The 27314-nt window shown below is 48.4% G+C and overlaps 1 protein-coding gene across 2 annotated transcripts in view; it reads left to right on the top strand.

Moving 5' to 3' along the window:
- Nucleotides 1-716: 716 nt before the first annotated feature.
- The window catches only part of LOC134933551 (protocadherin gamma-B3-like), a 103371-nt gene continuing 76773 nt past the window's right edge, over nt 717-27314 (top strand). The window contains exon 1 of one of the 2 annotated variants that reach the window (XM_063928856.1): nt 717-1165. In XM_063928856.1, the coding sequence (XP_063784926.1) occupies nt 971-1165 (195 nt within the window). In that variant the 5' untranslated portion in view covers nt 717-970. Of the gene's footprint in view, nt 3416-27314 lie in introns of both variants that reach the window. The other variant, XM_063928855.1, reaches the window with a different exon arrangement.

Below are 27314 nucleotides of genomic sequence, written 5' to 3'. Positions count from 1 at the left end.
ACATGTTGTATATTCCAAAGCCCCCTCATTCCATTTCTGATTCCTGTCTCTGGCTGTAACTGATGATTCTTTGTCCGTGTGGCATGCTTCTTTATAATATTTAATTGCCTATATATATATATGGATGGATGGATGGATGGATGGATGGATGGATGGATGGATGGATGGATGGATGGATGGATGGATGGATGGATGGATGGATGGATGGATGGGTAGGTAGGTAGGTAGGTAGGTAGATAAGTAGGTAGAGAGATAGATAGATAGATAGATAGATAGATAGATAGATAGATAGATAGATAGATAGATAGGTAGATAGATAGATAGATAGGTAGATAGATAGATAGATAGATAGATAGATAGATAGATAGATAGATAGATAGATAGATAGATAGATAGATAGATAGATAGATAGATAGGTAGATAGTCATGAAGTATAACAGATTGGCTTAAATCATTGCTGGCTGCATTTGTTCCAGCTCATTTAACACTGTCCTATCTCCTAAATCAGAGTGTCAGCAAAGAAAGTGTTAATCCACAGATCATACCAACATGTTTTTTTTTTTCAAAAAAAACAAATATTTGTTCTTGTCTTGTGAGATCTGATTGCACCTTCTTGCCTTTTCAATGAGTTACGTTTCAATTTGAATTTGCTTTCCTGGAACGTCGGTAACTTATTTTAATACGTAGAAAATATTTTTCTCGCCGGTGATTGGATACACTAAAACATATCTGGAGCCAATGCAATGCTGCATACAATTCAATGGCTGCTATCTGCTCGCTCCTCCTTCCTTTCCTTTCTGTTGCCAGCTAGATTTTACCTTAGCCTCTCCGTCTGATGGAGAAAAAATTACAAAACAACGTCGACTGCATCCTTCTTTTTCTTCCAAAGGATTAGCTGCTCCGTATTCAAGATGTGCTGAGGGGGAGAGAGAAAAAAAAGGGACGGCTTTTCATACCAGGCGTTTCTGCAATGATTCATCCAGCAGGTTACCGTGTTTTGCAAGTCGGAATACTGCATCTCTTCCCTTTGTGGCTGCTTGTAAACCTTACATATGCACAGTTCCGATACTCTATCCCCGAGGAGCTGAACAGGGGAGAAATTGTGGGCAATATCGCTAAGGATCTTGGAACAGATGTGGCAAAACTAGTAGCTGCTAATCTCCAGGTACTTTCCGATTCTGATTCCCAATATTTCTCTGTAAATGTAAACAATGGAGCCATATTGGTGAATGACAGAATAGACAGGGAGCTGCTTTGTGGTCAGAGTGTTACATGTATCTTAAATCTAAAATTTGCTATAGAGAATCCGGTAGAAGTGTATAGGATTGAGGTGGAAATATTAGACATAAATGATAATTCCCCCCGATTCCAGAGTGAGGAGCTGACTTTAAAAATAAACGAGTTGGCATCCCCTGGTGCTAGATTTCTTATTCCAAATGCACAGGATCCAGATATAGGATCCAATGCTTTGCAGGAATACCACCTTAGCTCAAGTGAGAATTTTGCTCTCATAGTCAAAAAGCGCACTGACGGCACTAAATTTCCCGAGTTGGTTTTAGAAAAGGCTCTGGATAGAGAGCAGACAGCTGTCCACCATCTGGTGCTGAAAGCAGAGGATGGTGGAGTACCTTGTAGATCTAGCACCATGCAAATTACTATCATTGTCCTAGATGCCAATGATAATCACCCAGCATTCGATCAACCTTCTTATAATGTCCAGCTGAAAGAAAATGCCCCCAAAAACTCCCTAGTCATAAAACTTAATGCAACAGATCTAGACGAAGGGCCTAACGGAGAGATTGAATACTTCTTTAGCAGCCACAACTCTGAGGCCTTAAGCAATATTTTTCAACTCAACTCAGAGAGTGGAGAAATCCGTGTCCTCGGAAATCTAGATTTCGAGGAAATTTCAGTTTATGAGATTGATATTGAAGCTAGAGATAAAGGGAGTCCTATAATGGAGGAACATTGCAGTGTAATTGTCCATATTATTGATGTAAATGACAATACACCTGAGATGATGATCAGTGCGTTCTCTAGCTCAGTTCCAGAAGACTCACCAGCTGGGACAGTAGTTGCTGTGATAACTATAAAAGACAAAGATCACGGTGACAATGGAAGGGTACAGTGCCAAGTAGACAAAAATCTCCCGTTCACAGTACGGGAAGATTTCGAGCACCAATTCTCCTTGATTACAAGTGATAACTTAGACCGTGAAAGTGTCTCTGAGTACCATATAACTATTACCGCCAAGGATATGGGCAGCCCCCCTCTCTCCACAGTGAAAGTTATATCAGTTGGGGTCTCTGATGTGAATGACAACACCCCTCAGTTTGTTGAACCAGTTTATGAAGTCTTCGTGGAAGAGAATAATAAAGCCGGTGAGTTGCTTTGTACTGTTTCTGCCACGGACCCAGACTTGGACCAGAACTCACGACTCTCTTACTCCATTTTACAAAACCCTAAAGAGGACTACGCCAGCTCGTCCCACATCTACATCAATTCAGAAAATGGACAGGTCTACCTTAAGTTTCCTCTTGATTATGAGAGGATTAACTACTTCCAGTTCCAGATAGAAGTTTCCGATGCTGGTTCTCCACCCCTCAAAAACAAGACTGTTGTGCATGTTTTTGTTCTAGACCAAAATGACAATTATCCAGTGGTTGTGTTTCCTTTAGTTGGAGCTAATTCCGTTGCCCAGTGCAAGATCCCACGTTCCACTGGGCCGAATGTCATGGTGAGCAAGATATCTGCGGTAGACCATGACTCGGGCCGAAATGCTTGGCTCTCCTACAACTTACTGGAGGCGACAGATCCTACATTGTTCAGCATTGTCATGAGAACTGGGGAAATTAAAACCAAGCGCGCAATTCAAGATGTCGATCCTAACCTACATGAGCTTCTTCTGTTGGTAAAGGATTCTGGAGAACCTTGTCTATCCACCTCGGTTACAGTGATGATGACCCTGGAAGACAAAGATCTAGAAGTGTCACAGGGTGTAAAAGACCACTCTAAAAAGAGGAATATTTCTAGTCTCACTCTGTATCTGATTGTCTGTTTAATTGTGATTTCTGTCATCTCGTTAATTGGTTTGGCGGCCCTCGGAATTAAAATCCACAAATGCGAGAACAAGAATTTCCCCCTCTGTTGCCGGCAAAGCCAAAAGAAAGGTGTGATGGCAGGATCAAAGCTACATGGAACTTTTCAGCTTCACCCAAGCCTTTGTAACACTATAATAGGGGTTCGAGTGGATTGTGCTGGAAATATCCCATCTAATCGAAGGGTCAGGACATGTTTCTCCCCAGTCTCAGATATTAGTGAGTTTATGTTTATGAGACCACCTCATGTCACTGCTAGCTCCTCTTCCCCCGGAATATTGGTTCCAGATCCCAACTTCTCCATTGCTTCCAATGAGGTGAGCTCCCAGTATTTGCCATTACTTGAAACCAAAGTCAAGCAAGATGAATGTCATTAAATTTTCTATATTTCATCTTTCATGGCATCAGTGGAACGTATTTACAGCCCATTTCTATCATCACAGGTCATTATGCCATACTCTTCACTCTCTTAGGAGAGAACATTACTACGTTTGCTTTTTCAGCAAAACACTCTAGAACCGATTATTGGATGATTCGTCCATAATCTGTATTAATCTGTTGACAGAACAGGCAGTTAGATTATTTATTTACTATACTTTTAAAGGCGATATTAATCTGTCAGCAGATTTTATTTGTTATTACGTAGATCTGTCCGCAGGGGAAGGGCGGCTTTTATACAGTACCACCTAATACCATAAATGAGGGAAGTCATATAAGTAAGGGATTCATTAACGAACTATAATAAAATAGGGGCAGTATGTGGTGGGTTCATGGAGAATGTACTTGGTGTCTTCAAAACTTTACTATTTTTGATAAGCGGATAGTGTTACATAGACATCTTGGTAATATATAAGATATAATATGCCATTCCTGTTCTAAGCCAAAACTTTGAAAGCATTCCAAATATTTTACTTCAGTATGAAAGTGCCTGAAACATTATAAGGAGTTTTTGGGCCCACTGAAAGGGATGCGGTCACCCATACCCAACCCCATTGAAATTGGCTGCAATTTAATCTCAGTTGTTTTGTAGGAAATGCCAAATTTTTTATCTAAGTGAAGCACAGAAGTGACCAGTCCCAGTCACTAAATAAAAACATCCAGGCATGGACAAATGAACAAAGTTTACACAGATAATAGTTAATTTACTGGTGTAAAACTTAAAAAAAAAACTCAGCACTTAAATATTTATTCATTTCTTGTGCCAACAATAAAATGGGCAAATAAATTCTTTAAATGAAAAGTATATAGATAACTATTATGTTCAAATACTGCAAAATAGTCAATTTCTTCAAATTAATTTTGAGAAAAAAATATTTCCGTTTTCTCTGTTACATTTAAATCCTGGGTTTTGCAATAGTATATTTATTCCTATCCCGCCCATCCCCCCTCCCCCCAAAAGCTTGTACACGTGGCATTTTCCGTTACTAGTGTCAGTAGACATTCTGCAGTCATATATGATAGATATTATTAGTCCATTATCTTTGCTCAGCCCCAGGAATGGCCCATGCATTTCAATGGTACAGTATTTCTCAGCCCGTAGTCATTATTACAAGCCCGAATACTAGAAACCTTTTGCCTACGGACAATGATACTTGCCAAGATGTGATCTAGAATTAGCCGTTTTCACTGCGGATTGTCAATCTGGAATATATGTCACTTAAGAAACCTTTGGCAACCTCGAAGCATGAAAAGTCCACCAGATACTGTTGGGTTTTGGACCATGACTAAACAGCCGAATTGACTGATCGTCTATTTATAAACTTGCAGCACTTTTTTTAGAATGCCTTATAAAAGTTGGTACTGTAGTCGGAGCAGCCAGGAGAGACGTTTGATGAATACACACCAGCAAAAAAACTAAAAAAAAAACAAAAAAACGCCATAATTACAATGTAATCGACAAGGCGTTGTGAAATACGCTGACATAAGTTTCAGTCTGTTTTCACAGACACAGACTTGTTTATACAGTTTTTATAGTGAGTCCAGATTAACATACAAGCATCTTTCGAAGACCATACGATGGGGTAAGAAACGTCATGACTCATGAAATTATTATTTTAACATTTTTGCCATAGAAAAAAACAAAAAAAAAATCATTTTTGTGCAATACATTTTTCTGCATTCATAATAAAGCATTTTCACATTTTCTTTGTGTCAAATGAGTGTGTGGAACATTGTTTTTCTCATCCTGTTTTACACCGTTGTTTCAGCAATACTACTGTGTTTTGTGATGATGTCACTGACTTTTCTCTCGTTTTTAAGTCTGCTGAAAATAAATAAACTATTACATATTATGCTGTCAATGGGGCAGATTTATTAAAGCTTGGAGAAAGATAAGGTGGAGATAAACTACCAACCAATCAGCTTTTACCTGTCATTTTTTAAAACACAACCTTAAAATGACTGTTAGGTGCTGATTGGTTGGTTCTTAACTCTACTTTATCTCTCTCCAAGCTTTGACCCCCCACAATCTTAAAGTGTACGCAATACAGGCAGCCATTTTAACAGCTGAACCAATATCCATGAAAATCAGGGACGGAACACTGCATCACCAGGTCCTGTAACAAAACTTTGGTAGGGGCCCAGAGATACTGCTATGGCTACAGCCTCAAGGGAGACCTGCTGGAGCCTGGAAGCAGGAAGCAGGGGCCTCAAAGTGAGCCAGCAGCCTCTGCACCCACGGCCGTTTCACCACTAATGAGTATTCAGCTATCGTTTCGCCAGGAAAGGCTGATGTCATCATTGCCTGCTGAATCGATTCTGTGATGTCACTGGTTTTAGATACATTAATATAAGTTGCATGGATATAAGGTCAGCCCAAAAAAATTAGCTGCCTTCACTGTGTATAAATAATGTGTGCATTTTAATCAGCATATGCATGTAGCCAAACAAAATGTGGAATATAAAATCAACTCTTGGGTATGTATCCAACCTTTAACCTAGTGATATGAAATTATTGGGCAAGCACAGTATTCATGGATCATAAGGAGAGGTTTTTGTGTATCAGATGTTTAAACTAAATTTCTTTAATAAGCATTCTCTCGTGTTACTGTTCTGTTTGATATGTAAGCTGTGGTATACTGCCTCATACAGAGAACAGGCCTCATGTATTTTACATAATAGCTACGTGCACAGAAAAACAGCTTTGTATTTATTTTCTACGCTAGGCCTGGCCCACCTGTGGCCCTGCAGCTGTTGTGGAACTACACAGGTTTAGCATTTCCTAATAGCAAAATTGTGGCAGAGCACACTGGGACTTGTGGTTGGACAACAGCTGGAGAGCCACGGGTTGGCCAGACCTGGTCTACAGCAGCACCGGTTCGAGAAAACAGAATATGTAATTTTTGCATCATTTGAGTCCATATACAGTATGTGAGTGATGCTTTAGTGGTATATCCATGATGTTGCTTTTAGCTGATATCAATACATAATGGGGCAGATGTATTAAGCCTGGACAAGTGATAAAGCAGTGATAAGTGGAAGGTGATAACGTATCAGCTCCTTACTGTTAATTTACATATTGGAGCTGATTGGCTGGTGCGTTATCACCTTGCACTTATCACTGCTTGATCATTGCTTTATCACTTCTCCAGGCTTAATACATCTGCCCCAGTGTAGATTATCGCCATGTCCTTTTCTCCTTCCAAGTTTGAATGAAGCATCGATCCAGGAGGTAAGGTAGGTTACACATTCCCGACTGTAAGAATTACAGTACATATGTCAAAGCATCCAGCACGTGTCAAAGTCACAGATACACATTTGTGAATAGAAAAGAAGCAGTGTGGATACCTTACATGTTGTCTACTATCTAATGTGTTGGCATTAAGAGAAAGCCTCATGAGGTGGATTGTACATAAGACCAGGGCAGAGGCGGTTTAAGGAGGGGGCCCGATCGAAACCTGCATCGGGCCGCCTCCACTTCAGCGGTGCAGTAAACTCTGGCATTGTGCCACTTTTCTGGTGAATTCTGCAGCTCTGCAGCCAACGGACGGAGCGCTAAGTATAATTATATGGGTGCAAGGTGTGGAGTGCATGCCCCCCCCCCCCTGGACCCAGAGGCTCGTGTGCTCCGCACAGCTTGCTCCCACTATCGATATGCCAATGGACCAGAGGTGCCACTTGACATGAGTCAGTACTTTATTTATTCCTTTAATGTTACTTACTTTATATAGTATTAGACTGGGGCATGTATCGCCCACTAGGGAGGGTCATGGACGGCAGCCGGTGTAGGTGCAACCAGCCACCAGAGAGGCGTGCACGGCTGTTTCTACACAATTTGGCTCCCAGTGCGAACACGAAAAAATGCACCCCCCACAGTTATGGGGGGAGGGAAATGGAAAAGGGGTGTAGTCTAGCAGGAAATGGGTGTGACCTTGCTGCAATGGGCGTGGTCTTGCAGGAATATACTACCTTACGCCATATTATGCCCCAAACAGTAATGTCCCTAGCACCACATAATGCCCCACACAGTAATGCCACTAGCACCATATTATGCCCCACACAGTAATGCCCCTTGTACCTTATTATGCCCCACACAGTAATACCCCTAGCACCATATTATGCCCAACACAATAATGCCCTCGCACTAAAGTATGCTTCACTCAGTAATGCCACTTGTTATGCCCCACACAGTAATGCCCCTTGCACCATGCCTTACTTAGCAATAATGCATGCCTCTTAAAATTGGCACTGTACCTGCTTGTTGTAAGGAGATGTTTCATGCTGCTGCTAGCCTGCTCCCTCAGCTGCCAACGCCGCCGCTGCATTCCCAGCACTGCTGTGCCGTTGCCTGCCTCCTCCCTCCGCCCGAAAATGGCTGCTGCCTCCTCTAGTATCCTTCAAAACTGTCCTCTCCTCGGCTGCGGCCATTTTGGGAGGGACGTTTTCACAGTATTCTTTGTGGCCAGCGAGACCGCATATAATACTGCGCACAGGACTGGCCCAGCCCTAAAAATGGCACTGGGTTTTTATGCAGAAAACATAATAGACATTGAATAATTTATAGAGGCCTTAATTGATATTGCTTGCCTATTGTAAACTTTTATAAATACTGTATATACCATATACAGTACGGATGGTGTAATGGTTAGCATTACTGCCTCACAGCACTGAGGTCCTGGGTTCAATTCCCATGGCACTAACTGTATGTAGTTGGTATATTCTCCCTGTACATGCAAAGGTTTCCTCCCACAATCCAAAAATATACAGGTAGATTAATTGGCTCCTGGGAACAAGCACATTGTTTGTACATTTCCATACCTGCCCACTGTTTCTGACGTTCCAGATAATATAATACTTTAATTTTGTTAAAGTTATTTGCTTTACAATATATATTCCTACAGTACATGTTAAAACATAAAAAGTGTATACCAAAATGACACCTAAACCAGACTACAGTAACAAACCATACATACTGTATCACAATGTTTATCAGGACTTCGTGAAATTCAAATCCCTCCCTCCACTGCCAATGCAGCAGCCACATTCCTGGCACTGCTGTGCCATTTCCTGCCTCATCCCTCCGGTCTCTGTCTATTAAATGTCCCTCTCAAAATGTCCGCCGCCTCCTCTGGTATTCTTCAAAACTGTCTTCTCTCAGGCGTTGCCATTTTGGGTGGGATACTTTCACAGTATTCTGCCAAGTCACATAGTTGGGGGGTGTGGAGGAGGTGGTACGGGGGTGTGGTGATACAATCACAACATCATAGCCCTGCCCACCACATTTCAATGCCCCACCCGCATCTCCTCTGTGACACGATGTTGGGGGGGGGGAGGCGACGAGGGTGCTGCATACCTCCCAACATGACCCTCTCCAGGAGGGACCCAATGCTCTGCTTCTGGACTTTTCTCTTAACTTATAATTGGCGGGACCTAATGGATAAGAAAGGTGTTTCAGCACAGGTGATGGCAATCGTAAATGAAGAGAGAAGTCCAGGAGCAGAGCATTCTGTCCCTCCTGGAGAGGGTCATGTTGGGAGGTATGGTGCTGTAAGTATGCTACAATACTGCACACAGAGGGGGTGATTCCGAGTTGTTCGCTCGCTAGCTGCTTTTAGCAGCATTGCACACGCTAAGCCGCCGCCCTCTGGGAGTGTATCTTAGCTTAGCAGAAGTGCGAACGAAAGATTAGCAGAATTGCGACCAGCTCAGTCCTTTTCGTTCCTGGTTTGACGTCACAAACACACCCAGCGTTTGCCCAACCACTCCCCCGTTTCTCCAGCCACTCCTGCGTTTTGCAACTCGAACGCCTGCGTTTTTCCGCACACTCCCATAAAACGCCCAGTTTCCGCCCAGAAACACCCATTTCCTGTCAATCACACTACGATCAGCACAGCGATGAAAAAGCTTCATTATGCCGTGAGTAAAATACCTAACTTTTGTGTAAAATAACTAACCGCATGCGCTCTGCGAACCTTGCACATGCGCAGTAAGCGACTAATCGCAGTATAGCGAAAATCGGCAACGAGCGAACAACTCGGAATGACCCCCAGTGTGCACACAATGGGACGTGGCGACACCCCATGCAATTGCACGGCTGATACGGCCCTAGAAACGGCACTGGAGGCATAGCCTGTTATTAGAAGGAGCACTGTCAGTCCATGGTGGACATGGATGGTTAGTGCCACATAGTGTAGTAAAATAACAGTATATCTTTCAAATAAGGCCAATTCCACCTGTAAGATGCAAGAGAACTACAGTACAATACTCAAAAAGGCCTATTGATCAAATACATATTTCTGCTGCAGGGTACACTGGGCTCCACAAGTCTGGACAATAGGTGTAGAGTAGGATCTTGATCCGGGGCACCAACAGGCTCAAAGCTTTGACCTTCTTCCCAAGATGCATAGCGCCGTCTCCTATATCACCCCGCCTCCCAGCACAGGAGCTCAGTTTGTCAGTTGGTGCTGCAGTAAGCAGGCACATAACAGAGGGGCTGCTCCAGGCAGCCCTGAGAAAAGCTTTTTACATACTTGCCTACTTTTGAAAACTAGTTTCAGGGAGATTCCAGGCAGCAGAATACGCCGCACAAAGCGTGGCGCGCCGTTGAGGGGGGGGTGTCATGCTTCGCCCAAAGTGCGTGTTGAGGACTACCTATTAGCATATTTATTGCCACTTAGGGGCAGTGGCGTAACTAGAAATTTTTCTCCCCCAAGCCCAAAAATTCTCCAGCGCCCCCCCCCCCCCCTCATCCCCCATAATTGACACTAGTAAAGGGATGAATCTGCGTGCGCCAAAAAGGGGTGTGGCTTTGTGGAAATAGGTGTGGCTTTACATAAAGGGGTGTGGTATTGCAGGAAAAGACTACCTTATACCCCAGTTTTGCAACCTGCACGCCCAGACGTTAGCCACCACAGGGGTTTTCATGCTCAGTGTGTCATGCTTGTTGCCAGGGGTTTCATGCACTGGGTGTCATGCTCGTTGCTAGGGAGTAATGCTTGTTGCTAGGGCTGTGTTCCCAGTGCCACATATGCCCCCAGTGCCAGATATTCCCCCACAGTGCCAGGTACACACATGCCCCCAATGCCAAATATGCCCCCCCCCATGTGCCAGGTACACATATACCCCTCAGTGTCACATATGCCCCCTCAGTGCCACATATGCCCCCCCAAGTGCCAAATATGTTCCCCCTCCCCCAGTGCCAGGTACAGCTCCCCCCCCCCCCCCCCCGTGCTCCCCCGCTGTTTTGTGAAGGAGGGACACGGAGGGCACAGCGCGCGCCTCCTGCGTCTCCGGCCTGTCTGTTGAATGAAGTGCCGGTTTGTGAGCCAATCAGAGCTCACGAACGGGCACTTCATTCAATAGACCCGCCGGAGACGCAGGAGGGACACAGGAGAGGCGCGCGCTGTGTCCTCCGTGTCCCTCCTTCACAGCAGCGGCTAGGGAAGGAGGGAGTCAGCAGATTGACATGCGGACGGCTCGTCCGCATGTCAATCTGTTCTAAATCAGTGGCGGCACCCCCCGCAGCCGTGCGCCTCAAGCCACCGCGAGGGCTGCGGAGGCAGTAGTTACGCCACTGCTCAGGGGTGTGTCCTGCAATGGCAGGTGAAAATTAGTACTAAAAGCAGCAGCAAAAAAAAAAAGGGTAATACTATAGGTACACTAGAGTAATAATACAGGTGCACTAAATTATGATACTGTGTACATTTCTGAGAAGAAACGGACAGTATATTACACCCAGTACACACAGCATATAATACATTATATTATACACAGCCCCCCTCCCCATATTGTACCCAGTACCATATTACATTACATTATACACAGTCTCACTCCCCCATATTACAGCCAGTACACCCGGTACCACATAACATTACATTATACATAGCCCCAGTCAGTGCCTTAAGTAGACATTTTTTTTTTAGCACTGTGTGCAAGAAACAGCATCGGTACCACCCTATAAAAAAACTGGGCAAGTGTGTGCCGTAGGCGCGTGTGAGCCAAAAATTTAGGGGCGTGGCTTCATGGGGAAGTGGCGTGGCCACAGAGCTCCCTTTTGCAGATTACGGCAGGCAGAACTCCATTTTACACATTACGGCAGGCAAAGTCCCCTTTTTTTACACATTACAGCAGCATGACCCCCTTTTTTTACACAGTGCGGCAGGCAATCCCCCTTTTTTTATTTTTTTTATTTACACATTATGGTAGGCAGTCCACCTTATTTATACATTATGGCAGGCGAGAGAGAGAGACTCACCTTTGACAAGCCGGCATGCCTCTCCTCTTCCCGCCCTATGCTCCCACAGCACAGGGCATTATGGGTGGGCTGGGGGCGGGCTGGAAGAGACGTCATCTCTCCCAGCACATAGGAAGGGAGCGGAGGAGGAGCTGCAGCGCTGCCTGGCTACCTAGGTGAGAGAAGCGGTGATGGCGGGGGGAGGAGGGTCGGACCCCACAGTGCGACGGAGTGGCCAGGTGGGTGTTGCTGGTGGTCCTGCGCCTCCAGTGGCACACACCTCGTTACGGCCCTGGCCCCAGTTCCCCATATTACAGCCAGTACACACAGGCCCATATTACATTATACAGAGCCCCACTCCCTCATATTACAGCAAGTACACACAGTACCATATTATATTACATCAGGGCTTAAAGTGGTCCTGGAGAGGCAGGGGAACTCACCTCCCCCATGACTGTTCCTGCTTGCGTGCGTGCCGCAGAAAGTGGTGTGGCCTCACAAGGAAGGGGAGTGGCCACACAAAAGTACCCCAATTCAAAATGTCTCACAGTAGCACAATTTTATTCACATTGCCCGCCCCACATACTAGTGCTCCATTGCCGGTCCATGAGCTGCCCGGCGTCAAATCCTTGCCCCTGTCATTGCTACTCCTTAGTCCAGCAGCACCCTCCTCAATGTGGCTGTGTGCTTCAGTGGCTGTGGGCTGGAGCATCAGGTCCCAGCTGCGGTGTAAAGCTATCAGCGGCTACCAGACAGTCCTGGCTCACGGACCGGCTGCTATTGAAAGAAGCGAGGCCGCACTTTGAATCTGGCGCCAATTGTGCACCAGTCACGGCTCCCGGACCGCCAGCTAATGAGAAGCTGCCACTTGGCAGCTTCTCATTGGCTGGCGGTCTCGCGAGCCGTGATTGGCTCACGCCAGATTTTAAAAAGCCGCCCCTATTTTTGATTGGTGCTGCAGCCGGTCCGCGAGCCTTGGCTGGCGGCCGCTGCCACCATTACAATGCAGCAGGGACCTGATGCTGTGGCCGGGCGGAGGTGGAACTGGTTCCGCCTGCCATTAGAGGTGACGGAACGCAGTTCCGCCCCACTTTAACCACTGCATTACATTATACATAGCCCCAGTCCCCCATATTACAGCCAGTACACCCGGACCCATATTACATTAAATTATACACAGCCTACACAGTCCCCACAATATTACACCGAGTAGCACATTATATTTCACACAGCCCCCCCCCCCCACCCCCCCATATCACAGATAGTACACAGCACCATATTACATTATATTATACACAGCACAATTCCCCACCCCCCCTAATATTACACCCGGTAGCACATTGCATATCACACAGCACCCCCCCCCCTACCTTATTACAGAAAGTACCATGTAACATTACATCATGCACAGTACACCACACACCCCTCCCCCGACCACATTATACACATATCCCCTTTCTCATAAAACCCCCCAGCACACATAGCACCCACCTGGCTATTGCTGCTCCTTCCTGTGAAGAGCAGGAGCCGGGGCTGGGACAGTGTGGTGGAGGGAGGCAGCAGCACTGGGCAGGCACATGAGGAGGAGCAGGAAGAGGTCAGACGGGCTGTACTGTGCTACACGCAGCCCTGTGAGTGTGGTGGGCGGGGCCAGCAGAAGTGAAGCAGAGCACTGGCTATCAGTAGACCAGCTGCTCTGCTGTTTATTCTCCTGCCTCCGCTCAGGCATGCCGGCTCTGTGTGCACAGCAGGAGGCAGGACGGCCACCACGGATGGCTGTGACCTCTTACGTGTAGGCCCCGCCCCCCGCATTTCTGGACTCGCGCATGCGCAGTCCGGATTTACAGGGAGCTAATTTAAAAACCGGGAGGTCAGGCAAGGTATGCGGGGCAGCGGGAGGCTCATTGAAAAATCGGGAGCCTCCCACTGAATGCGGGAGGGTAGGCAAGTCTGGCTTTTTATGAGGTAAAAAGTGAAGACTTCAAGGGCAGCAGCGGTGGTAAATGTTTTGTGACATTCTCTGCTGCAGCTCCAGCTCTCCCCAGCGGCGCTGTACACTCCCGAGCCCTGGTTGCCGGGTACCTACAACGGAGGCTCCGGTTTTCTTCATGTTAGACACACACGGCTGGGGCTCTCCAGGATCGCGTGGCCGCGCTTTGGGAGGTGGTAAGTGGGTCCCGCTCGCGGGACCCGGTCTTTATCGCGATCCAGCGCGGTCAGTGGGAGGCGGGCCGCGTGGTGGCGGTGGACACTGTGCATACAGGCGATCCCACTAGATCACCAGGGCATGGGCGCAGGTCAGGTTTTCTCTTAAAACCGATTTTAATATCGCCCACAGTACCCGGTGGTTTTGCCAGCAAGGGGGATAAGGCTTAGACCTGAAGCCCCTCCCCCAGCCCCAGGGCGCCATTTCCAGCAAGTGTTCCCGCCCTGGAGCATACTTGCCTACTTTTGAAAACTAGTTTCAGGGAGATTGCAAGTGGTAGCAGAATGTGTAGCGTGCTGTTGAGGGGGCGTGTCATGTACAACCCAAAGGGCGTGTCTAGATCCGCCTATGGGCGTATCTATTGCCACTCAGGGGTGTGTCCTGCAGCAGAGCTGCTGGGTTTAGTATCTGTGTGGCTCCCAGTGCCAGCAATGTGGAAGGTTTGTGGGCAAGGTGAGGTCACTTAAATTAATTTAAAGATCATCCTTTGCTCCCTTCTGTAATTACCCTGGTAAATTATACACAACAAATGAGAATTTGCATATACGACTGTACAAATAACATTTATTCATTTTAAGTTGGGCCACTGTGAGATTGGCTTCCTTTGTACACTAACCCAAGTCCCAAATGCTGGAAGATGAAAGGAAAGAAACTAGGTGCCGAGTGTCACAGGCACTACCCAGAGAGAGCACTCACTGATAGCCATGGATGACTGTCAGTCACTGCCCTTTCAGAGTGCAGTTAATGCCTGTGACACTCCGCACCCAGTCCCTTCCCATTCTCCTGCCCAATCACCACGGACCGATTGATGCAGTTCTGGTTTACTTAATTCATACCTCCCAACATTTCTTCTTTGTAAAGCGGGACCGGAAAAGGGGTGTGGCCTAAGAAAAGGGGGTGTGGTTTCACGGAGGACCCGCAATTGCGAGCCACGCCCCATTTTCATCACTAAGGGGGCATGCCCAGCGCTCTGTGAGCCGCTGGCATGCCCCCTCTCCCTCTGACTTCAGTGAATAGACGCTGTGCACGTCTATTCACCGCTGCTCTGCTAAGCAGGGCAGCGGGTGACAGAGCCTCCCAACTGCCCCCCCCCCCCCCCCCCCCCCGCGGGACACTGTGGCCCGCGGGTGGGACAGCGGGACAGTCCCCAAAAAACGGGACTGTCCCACGAAAATCGGGACAGTTTGGAGGTATGCTTCATTCCCTTACATTCTAACAGACCACCGTGTGGGGAGACGAGGTCACCACTACAGCTGACACTCACACTGCCGTAAAGCACACTAGCCTCCGCTTAGGCTACACACTAGAAGATATGAAATCATTCCAGGAACACAGCAATATATGCTTATACAGCAGCTGCTGAAAGGGATACCAGCCCCAATAAATGGTAACAACAAAACAAAACAAAGAATTTAAGCAGCACTGACATTTACATAAAAACCAAGTAAAATTCAATTCAGCTCTATTATTTAAGTAGATATAGGAATTTATTTACACAGAAAAACAACATAAATGTATTAATCAGATGTAAACTGCTGGTACCTAAAAAAAAAATCGAAAAAATTACAATGCAACATGTAACATATTCCCATCCGTCAAAATAGTTGTATGATACATAGTTGAAACCAATTAACACATTTGTGACCACTACAAATATAGAATATTCAGGTTTAATTGAATAAAAAAAGTGTCTTTGAAAGTCCAACCAATAGTCCGGATAAATAGGACTATATAAGAAAGCGTGCAGTAAACAATTAGAGAAGAGGGCTGTAATCTAATGAAGAGTTCTCCTTAAAGATAGTAATTAGCTAAAAGCACTGCACATTAGTTTCAATAGTCTAAAAAGCTGTGGCCATGTTGGGTAGAGGATCCCGAAAGTCATAATCCTGACACATTTTGGTACTGTAATGCTTACTATACCCCTAACCCACCCTTGCCGCAGCCTAACCCTCCACTCCCGCAGCCTAACCCTCCCTTCCCACTGCCTAACCCTAACCCTCCCTTCCCGCTGCCTAACCCTCCCTTCCCGCTGCCTAACCCTAACCCTCTCTTCCCGCTGCCTAACCCTAACCCTCCCTTCCCGCTGCCTAACCCTAACCCTCCCTTCCCGCTGCCTAACCTAACCCTCCCTTCCCGCTGCCTAACCCTAACCCTCCCTTCCCGCTGCCTAACCCTAACCCTCCCTTCCCGCTGCCTAACCCTGACCCTCCCGCTGCCTAACCCTAACCCTCCCTTCCCGCTGCCTAACCCTAACCCTCCCCTCCCGCTGCCTAACCCTAACCCTCCCTTCCCGCTGCCTAACCCTAACCCTCCCTTCCCGCTGCCTAACCCTAACCCTCCCCACTGCCTAACCCTAACCCTCCCTTCCCGCTGCCTAACCCTTCCCTCCCACAGCCTAACCCTAACCCTCCCTTCCCGCTGCCTAACCCTAACCCTCCCTTCCTGCTGCCTAACCCTCCCTTCCCGCTGCCTAACCCTAACCCTCCCTTCCCGCTGCCTAACCCTAACCCTCCCCTCCCGCTGCCTAACCCTTCCTTCCTGCTGCCTAACCCTCAACTCCCGCTGCCTAACCCTAACCCTCCCTTCCCGCTGCCTAACCCTAACCCTCCCCTCCCGCTGCCTAACCCTTCCTTCCCGCTGCCTAACCCTCCCCTCCCGCTGCCTAACCCTAACCCTCCCTTCCCGCTGCCTAACCCTAACCCTCCCTTCCCGCTGCCTAACCCTAACCCTCCCTTCCCGCTGCCTAACCCTAACCCTCCCTTCCCGCTGCCTAACCCTCCCTTCCCGCTGCCTAACCCTAACCCTTCCCTCCCGCTGCCTAACCCTAACCCTCCCTTCCCACTGCCTAACCCTCCCCTCCCGCTGCCTAACCCTAACCCTCCCTTCCCGCTTCCTAACCCTAACTCTCCCTTCCCGCTGCCTAACCCTCCCTTCCCGCTGCCTAACCCTAACCCTCCCCTCCCGCAGCCAAACCCTAACCCTCCCTTCCTGCTGCCTAACCCTCCCCTCTCGCAGCCTAACCCTCCTTTCCCGCTGCCTAACCCTCCCATCCCGCAGCCTAACCCTCCTTCTAGTGCTAACTATCCCCTTCCACAGCCTAACCCTCCTCCTAGTGCTAACCCTCCCCTTCCACAGCCTAACCCTCCTCCTAGTGCTAACCCTCCCCTTCCACAGCCTAACCCTCCTCCTAGTGCTAACCCTCCCCTTCCACAGCCTAACCCTCCTCCAAGTGCTAACTATCCCCTTCCACAGCATAACCCTCCTCCTAGTGCTAACTATCCCCTTCCACAGCCTAACCCTCCTCCTAGTGCTAACTATCCCCTTCCACAGCCTAACCCTCCTCCTAGTGCTAACCCTCCCCTTCCACAGCCTAACTCTCCTCCTAGTGCTAACTATCCCCTTCCACAGCATAACCCTCCTCCTAGTGCTAACCCTCCCCTTCCACAGCCTAACCCTCCTCCTAGTGCTAACTATCCCCTTCCACAGCATAACCCTCCTCCTAGTGCTAACTATCCCCTTCCACAGCCTAACCCTTCTCCTAGTGCTAACCCTCCCCTTCCACAGCCTAACTCTCCTCCTAGTGCTAACTATCCCCTTCCACAGCCTAACCCTCCTCCTAGTGCTAACTATCCCCTTCCACAGCATAACCCTCCTCCTAGTGCTAACTATCCCCTTCCACAGCCTAACCCTCCTCCTAGTGCTAACCCTCCCCTTCCACAGCCTAACCCTTCTCCTAGTGCTAACCCTCCCCTCCCACAGCCTAACCCTCCCATCCACCCTTCCAGCAGCCTAACCCTCCCCTCCCACAGCATAACCCTATTCCATCCCTCCTCTTCCCCGCAGCCTCACCCTAACCCTAATGCTTATTGGTGGAATGTGTCAGGATTCTGACAGTCGGGATGCCACTGTCGGTATTGTGACTGTTGGCATCCTGTCGGAATGTGGACTACATCCCCTCTGGCCAGTGTGCCAAGTCTCTCTGTTTAGTAATGGGACACAAACTGCTCACCTGCACAGCCAAGCCCTGATGCTGTTAATGATCAGATGATCTACTTTGCCAGGACTGGTTATATGGCACCTGTGGATTCCCGCAAAGAGTGATTGGAAGTGGTGCATGCAGACCCATGAAGCTAGTGTAAGAATACAAGCTGCTGCTACCGTTGTTGCTAAATCCAAGTGGGATCAAGTACCTCTGGCTTCTCAACCACGTGACACCCGCCGGCAGTGGAAGGGGCAAGGAAGTTTGGATAGCACTGTCACTATCCACGTCACCACCTATTGCCTTTAGTAACCAGGTGGAGAACCAGGTGGAGAGCAAAGTGAGCCACTGTGCCCAAAGCGTGGCGAGTGAAGTAAGCCTGCAAGAGTGCATTTGGGCTCCCATGTTTGGACCGTGATCATCCCCCTGTTGCTGAGTGTCACGTGCTTGTGATGTCAGGGGTCCTTTAGCCACATAGGATTTAAACCTAACTCTGCTGCTACTGCTAATCTCACAGCGCTAACAGTGCAGTGGTCGGCAGGAGAGAGCAGTTGAGAGTGATCTGATGCTGCACTTGGACAGAATTAGGGTCTGAAGCTGGTGCTCAGGAACAATGCAGGCAGCTTAGCAGCATCTGAGACTGGCAGAGTTGCTCTGGCTGATGAGGCTGCCGCAGTGAGGCTCAGAGCGGAGTTAGAAATGGCAATGGCAGTGACTGTGAGTTTTGCCTCTCTGAACGTGCACTGCTAGGTGGCCACTGCTACCCACAACCCGCGGTGGCCGGCCTTTAAGTAACATGACGTCATGTGTCATGATGTCTCCCGTACAGGCCCCACCTCATACTTGCCTACCCTCCCGGAGTGGCCGGGAGGCTCCCGAAAATCGGGTGACCCTCCCGGCCCCCCGGAAAGGTGGGCAAGCCTCCCGCTTTCCCCCTCTTTCCCCCTCGGCCGCCCGAAGCAGTGAACAAGTGGGCGGCCCGAGGGGGTCCGATGACGCGATTCGCGCTGAATCGCGTCATCGTAGCTCCGCCCCCCGCTATGCAGCGCCTCGTTTCTCGGCACAGCACAGCGGAGGGTGGAGTCACGATGACGCGACCCTGATGCAACGCCCCCGGACCGCCCATCCTGCTGCCGGCCACGCCCCCATGCACCTACAACGCTGCCTCCTCCCGGAGGAGGAGGCAGCAAAGTAGGTAAGTATGCCCCTCCTCCAGCATTTCCAGACTTGCGCATGTGCAGTCCAGATTCTCACAGGCGACAGTGAAAAACCGTGAGGACAAGTAAGATTTGTGGGACAGTGGAAGCCTATATTAAAAAAAACAGGAGCCTCCTGCTCAATATGGGGTGGGTAGGCAAGCCTGGGATAGCAGCAGAGTGGGGAGAATGCCTCTACAGCAAGGCTCCTTCCTGCCTTTGCTGAGCACATCACTCCGGCCCTGTCTACAGGGTCTGTAAATCAAATAAACACTTTACGGTATATGCTATTTGAGTTACTTAGTGCTCCATCCTGTGTCAGGCAGTGGTGCCAAGAGGTGGGGGAGCGGGTACTTTTTACCCGGGCTCGTTGGAGGGGCCTGGGTCCCGCTACCCTCCCCCTTTGGTGACAGCTGAACGTAGGGCAGGGAGAGAGGACTGACCGCTGCTGCAGCAGCCTCTCTCCCCAGCCCAGCACTGCACAGGCTGCTGTGTGCTGGGAAGGAGGCTGCAGCAGCGGTCAGTCCTCTCTCCCTGCATGATGAGAGGAAGGAAAGCAATCGCGCCCGACCACCCGCTTGGCAGCCGCCACCCACTGATTCTGACACCAGTGCCCACTACGTCGTTAAACAGAAATTTCATTTTTGATATATTTTGGAAAAAGCAGAGTCTGGCCACACCTCCCCCATTGACCACATCCCCTTTTATTACCGGGACCGGCAGTGCTGTCGGCGCCCCTGGTATCAGGTTATTTTGAAGGAAAAATAGTGGACCCATGCAGTGACAACATTATGTTTTCTAGGCTTGTCATGCTGTAATATAGTGGTGGCAGAGCTGTGAAAATGGAAAGTACTGAGAGCTCTTACCTGTAGGATCTCTGGCCCTCATTCCGAGTTGATCGGTCGCAAGGCGATTTTAGCAGAGTTGCTCACGCTAAGCCTACGCCTACTGGGAGTGTATCTTAGCTTCTTAAAATTGCGACCGATGTATTCGCAATATTGCGATTACAAACTACTTAGCAGTTTCAGAGTAGCTTCAGACTTACTCGGCATCTGCGATCAGTTCAGTGCTTGTCGTTCCTGTTTTGACGTCACAAACACACCCAGCGTTCGCCCAGACACTCCCCCGTTTCCCCGGCCACTCCTGCGTTTTTTCCGGAAACGGTAGCGTTTTTTCCCGCACGCCCATAAAACGGCCTGTTTCCGCCCAGTAACACCCATTTCCTGTCAATCACATTACGATCGCCGGAGCGATGAAAAAGCCGTGAGTAAAAATACTATCTCCATTGTAAAATTACTTGGCGCAGTCGCAGTGCGATTATTGCGCATGCGTACTAAGCGGAATTTCACTGCGATGCGATGAAAAATACCGAGCGAACGACTCGGAATGAGGGCCTCTGTGCAGGATCCACAAAGCTGCAGCTGTAGGGGGCGGGGCCTTTGATATGGGCGGGGCCTCGGCTTCTGGCTGCCTGCTGCAGCAGGGAAATATGTTCCTGTCTCTGAGAGGAGGAGGAAGATCGCTGGAGGGGGCGGGGCCAGTGTGGTGGGCGGGGCCTCGGCTTCTGGCTGCCTGCTGCAGCAGGGAAATCTGTTCCTGTCTCTGAGGGGAGGAGGAAGATTGCAGGAGGGGGCTGGTCCTCGGCAGTGGGTTGGCTGCTGTAGCAGGAAAAATCCCTTTTGCCATCTCTGAGAGGGTGAGTGGAGACCCGGCCAGGGAGATCAGCACTGAGACTGCTGTTCTGCAACAGCTGATAGTTTCAACACTGCGGGGACCAAAGCTCACCTGGCAAAGCTGTGGCAGGATACAGTCTCTGCGTCAAGCTTCTGACCCACACTGATGACGGCTGCAGTTAAGTGTTTCAGACTGTCTCTGCAGGACAGTCACTCAGCCAGAGCCGGCCCTAACCAATATGATGCCCTAGGCAAGATTTTGGCTGGTGCCCCCTAGCACCACCGCTAGTTCCACCTCTGACCATGCACCCCTTTTCTAACACCATCACCTCTCACCCATAGCAGTCCTCATTTTGATGCTCCTACCCCCTATATTTTAAATAGGAACAGTGCGCACATTCGGCATACAGCCCAAAAAGGGGGGTGTTTTTGGTGGCAAGGGGCATGGCCACACAATAGAACCCCCAATTCAAATTACGCCACACAGTACTGCAACTTTTTTCACATTTTATCATGGGATAGTGTTCCTTATTCACGTTACATCACACAGTATTACCACTTTACCTTATAAACGTTACTCCTCACAATAGTGCCCCTTATTCACATTACATCACACTGAATTGCTCCTTATTCACGTTACATCACACAGTATTACCACTTTACCTTATAAACGTTACTCCTCACAATAGTGCCCCTTATTCACATTACATCACACTGAATTGCTCCTTATTCACATTACACCACACCCTATTGCTCTTTATTCACATTAGACCACACAGTAGTGCCCTTTCTTTATGTAACTCCACACAGTAGAGCACCTTATACACATAATGCCACACATTAGTAATGCATTTATACACATAATACCACACAGTAATGCCCCTTACACATAAGACACACATTATTAATGTCCTTATAAACATAATGAACCTTACACATTATGCCAACCTTTATTAGTGCCATTATTCACATAATGTCCCTTATGCATATGCCACAAATTATGAATGCCCTTATACACATAATGAAACATATAATGTCCCTTATACATATGCTGCACATTATTAGTGCCCTTATACACATAATGACACACATAGTGCCCCTTACACATTTGCTGCACATTAATAATGCATTTATACACATGACGCACATAATGCACCTTACACATTGGGGGTAATTCCAAGTTGATCGCAGCAGGAAATTTTTTAGTAGTTGGGCAAAACCATGTGCACTGCCGGGGGGGCAGATATAACGTGGAAAGAGAGTTAGATTTGGGTGGGTTATTTTGTTTCTGTGCAGGGTAAATACTGGCTGCTTTATGTTTACACTGCAATTTAGATTGCAGATTGAACTCACCACACCCAAATCTAACTCTCTCTGCACATGTTATATCTGCCCCCCCCCTGCAGTGCACATGGTTTTGCCCAACTGCTAAAAAATTTCCTGCTGCGATCAACTTGGAATTACCCCCATATGCCGAACACTATTGCACAACCAACCCTCCCACACACAGCACTCACACGGCCGCTTACACTGTGACCACTGCCTCTGCTTGGATACAGATGTGTCCTCATAAATCTTGCCTCAGTGCGACATGCAGCAGGAGAAGCCTGGCGTGAGTCAGTTGGCAACTCTGCTAATGTTGGGCACTTTTTTTTATGAAAATGCATCTTATTTGCATTGCTATGTGGCTGGGATGCACAAGCAGCTTCTGCTGATTAAAATGATATGCAGCATGCCTATATACGTGTGCGACTGTGGCTGTATCTGCATACGAAATGCTACACACAGAATATAGGCATGCCACATATCATTTTAATCAGCAGAAGCTGCTGGTGCCCCTAGGCATACCAAATGCCCTAGGCAATTGCCTAGTTTGCCTATAGCTAGGGCCGGCTCTGCACTCAGCCACCGGTCCGCTACCTATAATGACAGGTGGCTCTCGTGCAGGCCCCGCCCCTCATTAGTTCGGGACTCGCTCATGCGCAGTCCATATTTTCACAGAGGGACATGTTAAAAATCGGGGGCAAAGCAAGGTTTGCGGGCGGCGGGAGGGTAAATTAAAAAACGGGAGCCTCCCGCTAAATGCGGGAGGGTAGGCAAGCCTGGATTGAACACACCACACCCAAATCTAACTCTCTCTGCACATGTTAAATCTGCCTCCCTGCAGTGCACATGGGGGGTAATTCCAAGTTGATCGCAGCAGGATTTTTGTTAGCAATTGGGCAAAACCATGTGCACTGCAGGGGAGGCAGATATAACATGTGCAGAGAGAGTTAGATTTGGGTGGGGTGTGTTCAATCTGCAATCTAAATTGCAGTGTAAAAATAAAGCAGCCAGTATTTACCCTGCACAGAAACAAAATAACCCACCCAAATCTAACTCTTTCTGCACATGTTATATCTGCCTCCCCTGCAGTGCACATGGTTTTGCCCAATTGCTATCAAAAATTCTGCTGCGATCAACTTGGAATTACCCCCAAAGTTCCTGCTGCGATCAACTCGGAATTTAACCCCTTGTGCAAGGCGGGGGGGGGGGGGGCAGATGTAACATGTGCAGAGAGATTTCGATTTGGGTGGGGTGTGTTCAAACTGAAATCTAAATTGCAGTGTAAAAATAAAGCAGACAGTATTTACCCTGCACAGAAATAAAATAACCCACCCTAATCTAACTCTTTCTGCACATGTTATATCTGCCTCCCCTGCAGTGCACATGGTTTTTCCCAATTGCTATCAAAAATCCTGCTGCAATCAACTTGGAATTACCCCCAAAGTTCCTGCTGCGATCAACTCGGAATTCAACCCCTTGTGCAAGGCGGGGGGGGCAGATGTAACATGTGCAGAGAGAGTTCGATTTGGGTGGGGTGTGTTCAAACTGAAATCTAAATTGCAGTGTAAAAATAAAGCAGCCAGTATTTACCCTGCACAGAAACAATATAACCCACCCAAATTTTTTAAAAAAAACTACTGCAGAGGGGGGGCAGATGTAACATGTGCAGAGAGAGTTAGATTTGGGTGGGTTATATTGTTTCTGTGCAGGGTAAATACCGCTTGCTTTACTTTTACACTGCAATTAAGATTTCAGTGTGAACACACCCCACCCAAATCCACCTCCCTCTGCACATGTTATATACATACTTACCTACATTTCTTTTCTCCTCTCCGGGAGATACCCAGAGAGTAGAAGCAGGTGGGCGGCGCCGAGACAATGGCATCATTAGGCCCCACCCACCACATGAGAAAATACCGCGATTGGTCAGTATTTGCATAGGGGTGGAGCTTCGATGATGAGATTTGCATCTGGCAGGTGGTGCACACCGCCGAGAGACACACCCACCACAGCAGCAGCAGAATAGGACTCCCAATATTGCCTTTTTACAAGTCCATTCCTCTGCTAGAAGGTGCTTTATCACCAATCGCTCCACAGCATACCTGCAGCTTCTGGAAAGGAGCACTTAGGAGTGGACATTCAGTGTGGCAGAGAGTGGAGGCAGCTGAACCCACGACAAGTGGAGACTTTTGCGAATTCTGATACTACAAACTACATTATAGCACGTTGGAGTCCATGTATGTTACAAAGTTTTAATCCTCTTGTTGGGACATTATAAATGAGGATAGTTTATATATTTCTCTTACGTCCTAGAGGATGCTGGGGACTCCGTAAGGACCATGGGGAATAGACGGGCTCCGCAGGAGACATGGGCACTAAAAAGAACTTTAGGTATGGGTGTGCACTGGCTCCTCCCTCTATGCCCCTCCCCCAGACCTCAGTTTAATACTGTGCCCAGAGGAGACTGGGTGCACTACAGGGAGCTCTCCTGAGCTTCCTGAAAGAAAGTATTTTGTTAGGTTTTTTATTTTCAGGGAGACCTGCTGGCAACAGGCTCCCTGCATCGTGGGACTGAGGAGAGAGAAGCAGACCTACTTAAATGATAGGCTCTGCTTCTTAGGCTACTGGACACCATTAGCTCCAGAGGGAGTCAGAACGCAGGTCTCCCCTAGCGGTTCGTCCCGGAGCCGCGCCGCTGTCCTCCTCGCAGAGCCGGAAGATAGAAGCCGGGTGAGTATAAGAAGATAGAAGACTTCAGAGGCGGCAGAAGACTTCAGATCTTCAAGGAGGTAACGCGCAGCGGTAACGCTGCGCGCCATTGCTCCCACACAGAACACACAGCACACACTGTGGGGTGCAGGGCGCGGGGGGGGGGGGGGCGCCATGGGCAGCAATGTATACCTCTAGGACTGGCTATGATTAGATTTACACTCTTTAGTGGTATTTCAGAGTATCCCCGCCAGTTTGTTTTAAAAAAGCGGGACCGAAGCCCGCCACTGAGGGGGCGGGGCTTCTTCCTCAGCACTCACCAGCGCCATTTTCTCCACAGCACAGCGGTGGCTCATGTAAACGAGGAGCAGAGTGGCAATGGCAGAAGTCTCAAGGATTCTTCGATGGGCGGAGAGTCATGTAAGCGCTCTGACAGCAGTCTTCATTCCGGGAGTGGACAACTGGGAAGCAGACTTCCTAAGCAGACACGATCTGCATCCAGGAGAGTGGGGACTTCATCAAGAAGTCTTCGCAGAGATTGTAAGTCAGTGGGGACTGCCTCAAATAGACATGATGGCTTCACGCCTCAACAAAAAACTTCCGAGATATTGCGCCAGGTCAAGGGACCCTCAGGCGGTGGCAGTGGACGCCCTGGTGACACCGTGGGTGTTTCAGTTGGTCTATGTGTTCCCCCCTCTTCCTCTCATCTCAAAGATACTGAGAATCATAAGGCGAAGAGGAATTCGGACAATTCTCATTGTTCCAGATTGGCCTCGAAGGGCCTGGTATCCGGATCTGCAGGAGATGCTCACCGAAGATCCGTGGCCTCTTCCTCTCAGGGAAGACCTGTTACAACAAGGACCCTGTCTATTCCAGGACTTACCGCGACTGCGTTTGACGGCATGGCGGTTGAACGCAGGATCCTAGCGGAGAAGGGCATTCCTCCGGAGGTCATTCCTACTCTGATAAAGGCTAGGAAGGAGGTGACATTGAAACATTATCACCGTATCTGGAGGAAGTATGTGTCTTGGTGCGAAGCCAAGACTGCTCCTCTGGCAGAATTCCATCTGGGCCGTTTTCTCCACTTCCTACAAACTGGAGTGAATTTGGGCCTAAAATTAGGCTCCATTAAGGTTCAGATTTCGGCCCTATCCATTTTCTTTCAAAAGGAATTGGCTTCTCTTCCAGAAGTCCAGACTTTCGTGAAAGAGGTGCTGCATATCCAGCCTCCTTTTGTGCCCCTGGTGGCACCATGGGACCTTGACGTGGTGTTACGGTTCCTTAAGTCTCACTGGTTTGAGCCTCTTCAGACAGTTGAATTAAAGTATCTCACTTGGAAAGTGGTCATGCTATTGGCCTTGGCGTCGGCACGGCGAGTGTCGGAGTTGGCGGCTTTGTCTCACAAAAGCCCTTACCTGATTTTCCATGTGGATAGAGCTGAGTTGCGGACTCGTCCTCAATTTTTGCCTAAGGTAGTTTCTTCTTTTCACATGAACAAACCTATTGTGGTGCCTGTGGCTACAAGGGACGTGGAGGATTCCGAGTCCCTCGATGTGGTCAGGGCATTGAAAATTTATGTGGCCAGAACGGCTCGGGTTAGGAAAACAGAGGCCCTGTTTATCCTATATGCAGCCAACGAGGTTGGCGCTCCTGCGTCTAAACAGACTATTGCTCGCTGGATCTGTAACACGATTCAGCAGGCTCATTCTACAGCTGGATTTCCGTTACCGAATTCGGTAAAAGCCCATTCCACAAGGAAGGTGGGCTCTTCTTGGGCGGCTGCCCGAGGCGTCTCGGCATTACAGCTTTGCTGGGCAGCGACTTGGTCGGGTTCAAACACTTTTGCAAAATTCTAGAAGTTTGATACCCTGGCTGAGGAGGACCTCATGTTTGCTCATTCGGTGCTGCAGAGTCATCCGCACTCTCCCGCCCGTTTTGGAGCTTTGGTATAATCCCCATGGTCCTTACGGAGTCCCCAGCATCCTCTAGGACGTAAGAGAAAATAAGATTTTAAACCTACCGGTAAATCTTTTTCTCCTAGTCCGTAGAGGATGCTGGACGCCCATCCCAGTGCGGACTAAATTCTGCAAGACTTGTATATAGTTTCTGCTTACATAAGGGTTATGTTACAGTTTGATCAGTCTCGGGCTGATGCTGTTTTGTTTCATACTGTTAACTGGTTCGTATATTCCATGTTATACGGTGTGGTTGGTGTGGGCTGGTATGAATCTTGCCCTTAGATTAACAAAAATCCTTTCCTCGTACTGTCCGTCTCCTCTGGGCACAGTTTCTCTGAGGTCTGGAGGAGGGGCATAGAGGGAGGAGCCAGTGCACCCCCATACCTAAAGTTCTTTTTAGTGCCCATGTCTCCTGCGGAGCCCGTCTATTCCCCATGGTCCTTACGGAGTCCCCAGCATCCTCTACGGACTAGGAGAAAAATATTTACCGGTAGGTTT

This window comes from Pseudophryne corroboree, chromosome 6 (genome assembly GCF_028390025.1).
Source record: "Pseudophryne corroboree isolate aPseCor3 chromosome 6, aPseCor3.hap2, whole genome shotgun sequence".
Classification (NCBI taxonomy): Eukaryota; Metazoa; Chordata; class Amphibia; order Anura; family Myobatrachidae; genus Pseudophryne; species Pseudophryne corroboree.
The sequence above is the reverse complement of the archived record's forward strand: the minus strand, read 5'-3'. Positions and strand labels throughout refer to the sequence as shown.